This window comes from Ambystoma mexicanum, chromosome 6q (genome assembly GCF_040938575.1).
Source record: "Ambystoma mexicanum isolate Mex_15411 chromosome 6q, UKY_AmexF1_1, whole genome shotgun sequence".
Lineage (NCBI taxonomy): Eukaryota > Metazoa > Chordata > Amphibia > Caudata > Ambystomatidae > Ambystoma > Ambystoma mexicanum.
In genome coordinates, this window is record NC_090937.1 from 185,191,240 (window position 1) to 185,201,350 (window position 10,111).

Genomic DNA, 10,111 nt, shown 5'->3' on the forward strand with positions numbered 1-10,111 from the left:
GGCCCCAATATCCATACCTCTCCTGCCATTGGTTTGACTACCCTATCCTGATTGGACGCCAACACCCAAGAAGTCGAGTTTCACATTCCCCGTACACAACAGCACAAACACCACCCTCCCGATTGGACCATCCATCACACCATGATTGGATGGGACCCACAGTGGGCGTGCCCTAACCACGGGTAGATATTTTCTTATCCCCGGGCAACGCACAGCTCACAGCGCCGCTCGCCTGAAGAGGTACAGACTGGTGCAGTACTTTTAAGTAAGCAGCTTTGCCGAGAAGAAAAAAATGTTGTTTCCCATTCCGGACCGCATCTGCACTGGAATGCGATACTAGAACACACCGTGTCACTATGCACTGGCCACCGTGATTCGGAGTCTCATTCATTTTTCTATCACCTCACACGAACTGGTGGTCTCCACACGCATCCCTGCTTTTTGCAGACACGATGCATGCCACACCTTACTCACTAGTGGCACCCACGTGGCATTAATCACTAACAGATAGATTGTTCTTGCCCAGGGGCTATGTAACATCCCCTTTGATACTTCACAATCTCCCCACCAGAACGGGTGTTCTCTGCACGTTTCCCGGGCATTTGGAGACACGATGCATACCTCACCCTCCGACCCAATGACATCCACGAAGCACTAATCACTAACGGATAGAATGGTCTGGCCCAAGGACAATATAACACCCATTTTTTGTTCCTTCCCTAGATTTGTGGCCTCAGATCGCCATTCATTGACGCTGCCACACCCTGGCCACCACGCCATGCCCAGGCTACTAAGTGGGACTCCTGTGACTCCCACTCCCTTAGGCCATATATTTACCACACCACCTGACCAATGACCCCCTACAGAAGTTGAGGGATCAGTCCACGAAGATTTACCGCTACATTTCTTTGACGGTAAGCTTCCAATCATTGCACTATTCGGATGCAATGTCTGCATATACTAAGCTACTAATAAGTTCCTTACAATTATGAAGTAGCACACAACTGAGATCACACTTCTCCATAACAGCCTTTTCCAATTTCCATTATGCACTGACAGATACCACACGGACAGAGAGAATCCTTTGCCCTAATCCCGAAGAAGGCCACCCCACTAACAAGCTCCAATCAATTGCTACTGTTGGCCGAAACACTACAGTGTCAATCTATGACACAAAGTATTGTCTCACTTTTTTGTTTCACATGTTATTGTGTGTTATGTTTTGAGACCCTGAACCATTAGTTGTCCTGGGTAGCACCCATTCATATTTTGTCACAAAAATGTATGATGTATAAAAAACATTGTTTATTTATGTGAGGAAATTTCCTCTGTATATTAGAGGAAGGTACTTAGCAGTAGCCCCACGCTGTGAAGGTGAAAAAACTGCCTGTTTCTGTGCTTGGTTTGTTATGAAAAGAATGTACTAAAACGAAATTGTTTCCTTGATATTAAATACATCCATCAAGAACTCACTGTTTGATCTCCCATCCTGATTTTTTTATATATTTCACGGATTTGCATGACATTTTCCAGTTCTGGAGTTCCAGGTGGTTCGAGGTGGGGGCAGGGGGGGCATGCCTCATATTAGGAGTGTCTATTGTCGGGCTGTCCTGTCCTACTGCTCAAAAGTTATAAGACATGGAATTTTCACATTTCCTATGGATGAGAGGTTTTACCATAAGTCCATAACTATATATATATAACACAGTCTTTGTTAGTGTTGTCAGCATCAGTAAGCTTCGGGACACACTTCCTCCTGAAAACCGGATAACGCAGTTGCGCTGGGAATAGGGAGTCCTTAAAGGATGGAGGTCGTCACAGAGAGTGAAGAAGGCCAGAGACCTTGCAGAAAGCAGGCTGTCCAGGTCATCGTATCAAGGCAGCGTCCAGTCCAGGCGACAGCCTACCTTGAATGTGTCAACGCTAAAGCGCGGCTAGCTTCAGAGGTAGGTGCTAACGAAAGCACGCTGCCAGCAGACGGGAGCCTCACCTGTACTCCCCTCGTGACGGTCCTGCCGCGCCAAACCGAAATGCCATAGGTTTTATTTTCAGCGGGGCTGACAAAACCCTGCCTATCCTTCCAACGCTGATTTAATGAGTGCCGTGCGTTGTGTCGTGTATTAATAACAACCGTTAAAGCACAACACAGTTCGATTATGCTCAGTGGCATTACTCTGCTTACATCCTTTTCATTTGTGTTGCACACAAAACGGTCTTCATCCTGCTAATGAATAATTGTCTTTACAATTCAAAAGCCATGTTGCCCTAAATTCGCAACAGACCTGTGCAGCATCTTTTACTGTGACACGACCCTCTTCAAGCTGTTGCAAGTGGTATGAACAGATATGGAAACATGCATGCATGTGGCGGGTGCCTTGTGAATCTCGTGCCGCAGTCACGCATCGCCATTGATATGAGGCGAGCCCGCGCTGCTCGTGCGCGGGTGTTTATCCCACGAAGTGCGAGGCATCTGCTGGGCTTTCCCCGAGCGTCATGACATCATTGATTTTTTCTTAGTTAAATGAAAGTAAATGAAAGTATCGCAATCCAGGGCACACACATAAGCACGTCAATTACCTCATTAATATGCGATGTCAATAAACAGGCGCGCTTATATTGTGAGAGACAGAAATATTAATTAAAAAAAAATGTGAATACAATGCAGGCGCTGCCTTGGTCCTCGGGACGGGAAGCATGGCTACTGCTGACTGTGCGACATCCCGGAGTCTCCGTGACAGAGAGCTTGGAAATTCCTGTTGCGTAATCCCAGAACCGCGAGCCCGAGCACCCTGCCGCCTGCTCTATAAATGGAGCCGCGTTATCACGAGAAAAGACAGAACTCCTCAGAGACTCGAGAACTCACTGCAGCAGCGAGCACCAAAAAGGCGGGAAACTCACACAGAACCGACCGACCATGGCAACCCCGGGGAAATGCGTGCTGGCTGCGCTGGCCATTTGCCTGCTCTCTCTGGCTGTGACAGAAGGTAAGGCTGGTGGCATTTTTCATTTCTGAAAACTGGAGTTCATAACTTTAAGTGCAGGCCAGAACATCGACATAGTTAATCTAAATAACGCATTTAAGGCTGCGTGTGTGTTTACATTCGCTGTTTGTGCACAATTCTGGCAGTAAGAAGAAGCGGTTAGAATACTTTATTAGAATACTTTTATGTGGTGGCTGAAATAATAAATGAATAAATGATAATTAAACATAAAACGTTAATGCTTATGCATTATGTAGCAAGTATTGAAGGTTTAGTCGGAGACAGCCTTAAAATTTGGCGGGCAGCGATGTCAGAGTTGAAAGCTGGTAGTGAGTGCTGCAATCGGTTTTAGTATGTGCTCCACCCAAGATGACTGTTGATTTTAATCTCGTGGAAATCTCTCTTGTTTTTTTCCAGGCATGTCTTTGGCAAGGATGGGAACAGAGCTGCGCTGCCAATGTATAAATACGGAGTCCAGGATCATCCACCCCAAGCAAATTCGGACTGTTGAGCTCATCCAGAGTGGGGCCCACTGCCCGAATGTGGAAGTTATGTAAGTACCCCCCACACACACATGCTCTGCTGCCGCTGTGCTGAGCAGAAGAGTCCAACTTCCGCTCTTTATTGCAAGGCTCTGTTGTATTTACCTCTGCAGGTCTCTGCTGTGCGCTGCAGTTGCCCCTTCCGCTGCCATCAGGGAGGATGCCCCATAGGCTGGCCCCTGCTGCCACAGTTAGAGCTTTTCCTCCTTCTGACCAGCAGCACCTATATTTCTGAAGCTTTAGAGTTCCTTGTCAGGGAACTTTAGATCCAGCTACCCCCTTTATTTACGTTTTATAGCATAATTGCTTGTTTTCTTTCACCCATGATCTTCAAGTAAGAGCCAACACAGAGCCTGGCGGACCTCATGCACTAGTCTTCAAAATGCCTTTATCCAAGTAAATGGAACGTGTCACACTCATTCTGTCTGGGCCTTTCCTGGCCCATTGATGGAGCCCGTCCTTATGTTATAATTCCATCCCACATCGGCTTTTAAATAGACTTCTATGAGTGCTTTCCAATATTTTCTCTACCTCAACAGTCCTCTGGGTAACACTATCCTTTTATAATACATGACAGCCTCTGATATCAGCAAAAAAACACCACTGTAAATAATGTATAATGTTCTTATTACAGGCTAGTTGTATATTACTACTGATCTGTAATGTGGAAACATCACTACTGTACTGTGATTAGATATTACAGTTATTTGTGATGTCACAAATCCTGCTGCTTGAGCCAGAACATTGCAGCATTCCAGCTGTCAATAAATTCCTTTTTTGTAAAAACAGCTTTCTATGACTTTACATCCATTAACGGATACACTTTTAATGGTATTTGTGCATTTTAATTTGCATTTTTGAAGCGCTCACAGAGCCCGGGGTCATCAAGGCGCTGTTACTGGAATATGTCTCTTAGTTGCGTATTTCCAACGCGCTTAATACCCAAAGGTTTTTAAGTTCAGACCAGGGGATCGAACCTGTGTTGCTTCGCGTCGTCTTGTTTCCAAGGCGAGCACGTTGCCGCTGAGCTATCCTCCCAGGGCATTGCTGCAGTTACATACGGGGGCAAGACTTTGGGCCTCATCAGGGCCTTGGCAGTATCCCAGCGGTAACTGCACCGGGATACTGCCAACATAAATAGCGTTACTTCAACTCATTACGGTGCTATTAGTGCCGGATCGTAAGTAGTGGTAAGGCAGTAATTCCCCATTTTTTTTACAGTCTGTAAGATTCTATGGGGATTTTTGGCGCTATTACCCTGCCGAAAACGGGCGGAAATCTGGAGATTTACCTCCAGCTTAGTGCTGGAGGTAAATCTCCAGTTTTCCGTCCAAACTCGGGATTGGGCGGAGGGGTAATGCAGCTGTAATAGCGTTACTGCCACAATGCGGCTGTTAACGCCACATTTTTAGCACTCCACCCAACCCCTGATGTGGCCCTTTGTCTGGATGTTAGTACTTATTTTAAAGTACGAAACGTATTTTAAATGGATTTATTTAAGGGCTTAAACTTCTTTCTACAACACATAAGTATCTGCATATTAAGTTTTATTTCTTTTTATCCTAACATATTCTACATTGATTTTATGTATCGGCAACTGGAAGAGCTCTAACATTTGATTAAGGAAGAGTAAAGCTATTAAAGGGGATGTCACTATGTGGCCATGTATTATAACGAATTAAGTATAGCATGCAGTACCTCTAAAGGCTAGTACAGGTCACCTCGTAGTGGTGGACCTTAAAAGAGCCTTCTGCCCCATTCCTCTATTTGGTCACAGACCTTCTCACCCACCTCAATATCTATGTAATGTACGATATATTATGAGATATTTCTTTAGCCATACCATTATTTACATATTCAGGGCCCTGCCCCTAATGGCCTACCAACATGACATCTTTTTTACTTGGTGCATGGGCATGGTGTCCTTATGTGCAGCCATTTATTGATTCTCTTTGTTTCAAAGCCCCTCCGGTGGAATGAGAAATGCAACTTGTTGCTGGGCTTTGAAGCGGGAAGAGGGATGCATGGAGGGACACATGGAAACATGATATTATTATGACTGGGGTCTTCTGCAAAGTCTTATTGACCAGCCAGGCACTTCTTTTAACTCATTATAAAGTCGGTCGTTCCGGCAGCTGATAGCAACATTGAATGGACATGCACATGGAACATGTGAGCTGAGCTGTTTTTGTAGAGTGTTAACCAGTATTGCAGGAAAAGGAGGTGAGAGGGAAGGGGTGAAAGAAGCAGGCCGATTCAGACAAATGCGAGCATGCTTATTAAAATGCTTCTAACCTCATCCCCTGCACATGGTTTTGGCTGCAGGCATTTCCATGGGGAAGGAGGGCCTGGGTGTCTTAAAGGTCGAGCCTACATCAAGCAATGCTAATCTAATGAATAGTCAAAGTTCACACATATATTAAAATCATTATTTCTCAGATGTGATGACACATGTCATAATGTTTTCTTCAAAGTCTCTTAACTTGGCTTAATTAGGGTGTAAGCGTTAAGTAACATAACACTCATAAAGGTATTGGCTAGAAAAAGCAGAACCATAATACTCAGTGTATTGCACCCATGTTTATGGCTACAAGGTGACTCCATGACCCCCGAGACACCATGCCCCCCAGTCCTTGGCTTTCTCCATCACTGGCCTTGTGGGACTTTTATATTGGGTCACTTTCATTGAAAAAAAATGGACTGAAATAAATCCATAGTAAAAGGAAATCTCAGGACAGGCATATGCAGTCTACATGACTTGGAGTCATCTGCTAACCTTACCCGTTGTGCAGTGATTGGCTAAATGGAGTAAGTAGGAGTAATACCATGAAATGAAAGTAATGATGTGAACTTCACCATTCAGCTTCTTTAACTGGTGGGTTCCATTCATAAAATGTTCCACAAGCAACATTGTTCACTTATTCATGAAGTAATTAAAGGCAATGCGTCCCAATGAAATGAGGTTTATGAAAGTCTCTCTTCTCTTTCTATTAAACAGTGCCACTCTGAAGTCTGGGCAGGCTGTGTGCTTGGATCCTTCTGCAAAGTGGGTCGAGAGGATCATCAAAAGGATTCTGGAAAGGTAAGATGCAGATACTTAAATCAACCTGGGAATGACCCATGGAAGGCTAAGTACCCACCAAGGCTGTTACCTACTGACAGGCTTGCACTGGCCCAATGAAGCAATGCCCGATCAGCCAGCCTGGCATGCCAGTGTAAGCCAGTTTAATGATTTAGTACCATTGTGTAGCTGGTAGTTTTAACCAGTGTCACATGCTCAATGTTTTAAATTTCACCACTTCCAACGCGTTCCCAAAAATGGTCTCCCAGATATGACTTATGCAGTTGGTCATGAAAATAGTCAAAAATTGTGATCTGTGCACATGGGCCACTGTTTTGGTGCTCAGGGCCATTCTGTTGGCCCCAATTGCCCCTTTGCACTGATAATGTCTAGTGATTTCACAGACAAACTGTGTGAAGGTAGACACTCCTAGGCGTGTGTGGGCAGTTGTGATACTGAGTTGGAGAACAGCGCTCGTAGGGTTGGAGTGTTTTCCGCTTCTGGCTTGGAGATCTGAACAGGCTGCAGTTTTAAGGACCTCAACCATGTGGCATGGCGCCACTATCTGGGGAGCGCACTGCCAATGCAGTGGAGAATCACAAAGACATGCCAGGGAAGAAAAACGTAAAGGTTTTTCGTAAAACGTAAACGTAAAGGGCATTTCCTAGTGCCAAGCATGAGAGGACCTTGAACATCTGGAAGCCTCATGATTGATAGACTCATGCCTGAAAGCTTGTGAGGTCCCCAGGCAAGAGCACACAGTGTACACATGTGAGCTGGGAGTCATACTCACAATCTACCCCTAACCTTCAGTATTTCCAGACTCTCTGCGTGATTTTGTCGCCGGAGCTGAAGGGGCTTATAATTTCCCAACTGCAAATGTAGCTCCACGAGCCGACTCCCAACCTATGCCAACAATGGCTCAATCATATCCTAACTCTAGGGATGCCTAGGGTCATCCTATTGCTGAAGGGCGCCCCACACCCCGAGTGACCGGGATGGGATGACTAGTGCCAGGTGGACTGGGAAAATAATGCATCTTTAAACTTCCTGGCACCTGAAATTTATCCAGTCATGTCTGCTAATCCATACCACAAACCTACCCTATATTTTTGGCTAATCTACAATGTCAGTCACAAGCATGCTACTTTTTAAAACAAATATTTACATGTTTTCAATATTGGTGGGATTCCAGCAGAATTCTAACAGCGCAAAATTGCCTAAATATTGCAAATCCCTCAAGAGAGTGCAGAATTTCCAGTGATTCCTTTTCGATTGATAATGCTTTTGAGATCCAATTATGGTTAGTCCTGGGCCTGAATCGTTCATTCATATCGCCAGTCGTTGGCCTGTCATATTGCCAGTCGACAGCCATTGCCAGTCGGTGGCCTGTTATATTGCCAGTTGGCAGCCATTGCCCATCGGCTGCCTGTCATATTGCCAGTCGGCAGCCATTGCTCGTTGGCAGCCTGTCATATTGCCATTCGGCAGCCATTGCCAGTCGGCGTCCTGTCATATTGCCAGTCGGCAGCCATTGCCAGTCGGCGTCCTGTCATATTGTCAGTCGCGGCCATTGCCAGTCGGCGGCATGCTCGCACCGGCTTCAGCAGCCTGAGGTTTTATTCTGATCTCCTCCCGCTCACGAGAAAATGAGAATCATGCTGGTGCAGCATTTGGAATGAGCATTCGATGGCTGGCGAAATACGCCTCAGCATTAACCCCTATGTTTAAACCATATGGTGCAACTGGTTCTTTGTGTTCCTGTGCTGGGGTGCACATGCCCGGACGAAGTACAATCCAAGTCCAGGAATGTCTGAGTGTGTGATTTCATGACAGTCTTTGTAAGATTCGAGGGGTTCCTCGGTATATGGAATGGAAGACTGCACCACCATTTTCGCTGTACTGACTTAATTGGAGTATGAAATGTAATTGTGTTGTGTGTGTGTGTGTGCACCTTTTTAACCCATGCACCATTTCTTTTCTTTTTTACAGTTCCAAAAAAGAACAATGATGAACATCGGACACAGCCATGACTATTTGGTGTCGCTATGAACTTTCCTGGAGGAAGCAGGCCTTCCGCAAATAACTTCTAACAGTGCCATTCAAAAAGCTATTTATTTATGTATTTAATTTAAAGATTAACTAAATGTAGTGCTGCATTGATTGCAGCAACAGAAGGCACTTATTCATCTTTTGGAAAAAGTGGGCCCATTGACAATCATGCCTCTGGACAGGCTTCAGGGTCATGCCTGTGATCTTGGACCCCAGAAGGATACCTTTGGACTGGCCTTTGAAGTGAGTGATTGGTGCATCCCGAAGCCAGAGGCCAAATGGACGCCATTGGCTAAAGATGTGTATCTCGGTGGACATGCAGTGTAAAGGGTACATGTGCTGGACACACCAAGATCCCACTCCGCCTGGATGCCGGCACCCGGGACCGCACTGCCATGTTACTATTGATATGAGCCACTCGGATCTACCTCTTGAGAAGGACACCATGTTTTTTCAAGTAGCTATCTTCAAGGTGGTCTTTTACATTTCATGATTCGTATTTAATTTAATGTGTATTATTTATATGGCAAATGTTTGTTAAACTATCCAGCTCAGATGAAGGATGTAAAGTAATGCTAAACGAAATGTAACAGGGTCATAATATTTAAATGTATTTATTTATTTGTTTATAATAAAACATATTTAATGCGATTAAGAAAGTATGTTATGTTATTTGGTATTTGTATAGCGTCTACTAAAAGCGCTGCATTGGATGAATGCCCTTCGGGAGACTGTAGTCTGTGCAAGCATGTAAATAAAGGAGCAATACAATACGAGCGAACAGTCATTGACATTCCATTATAAGCAGAGATGACAAGGTTAAATAATTTTAAATCATGCAGCATATAATGCAAAGGCACACGGAAAGAGTGCTATGGCAGTGGCTATGTGACATCTGGAGCAAATGTTTCGTGGGACTCAGCTGTATTGCATGGGTTGCAGCGCAAGAGGGGGCAAGGGTATGGTAAATAGTTTATCAATCCCTAGGGCACTGTCTACAGTTGAGGGCTCTGCTATACTTTACATGCAGAACATATGCATCAATGGCTAACAAGCAGTCAACATGCAAAATACATGCACAGTTGTCAGATAACAAACAGATACCACCAGCGTAGGTCCTGTTGTTTGTACCATCTCGTTATTGCAGTAAGAATGTAGTACAACGGATTCAGACATGGCAGTGATAGTGCATAGTCACCTACAGAAAAATACCAAACCGCTCGTCCATGCCATTGCCAGTCTCCAAGCCACCCAGTCCTCTAGAAAGAAACTGCTCTCTATCCCCCTTTCATTGACCCACCCATGTCCCCAGAATGTGCATTTCCCACCTGGAAGTTTCGACTGCCTAATCATTTCTGCTTGGTGTAGTCGGGGAACCTGGGGACTTGAGAGTGAAAGTCGCAGAAGGTTTCAGTATCCAGTGGGCTCTTGGCATGGTCTATAGAGGCTTATGATAAGAGGATATGAGACTCATT

General features: G+C 45.0%; 1 protein-coding gene across 1 annotated transcript; it reads left to right on the forward strand.

The window, feature by feature from the left end:
- The first annotated feature begins 2,830 nt into the window (after positions 1-2,830).
- LOC138515866 (interleukin-8-like) lies at positions 2,831-9,295 on the forward strand. The gene is made up of 4 exons (XM_069630618.1): positions 2,831-2,984; positions 3,399-3,534; positions 6,522-6,605; positions 8,577-9,295. The coding sequence occupies exons 1-4, from the start codon at positions 2,915-2,917 to the stop codon at positions 8,593-8,595; spliced, it is 309 nt and encodes a 102-aa protein (XP_069486719.1). The 5' UTR covers positions 2,831-2,914; the 3' UTR covers positions 8,596-9,295.
- Positions 9,296-10,111: the final 816 nt, after the last annotated feature.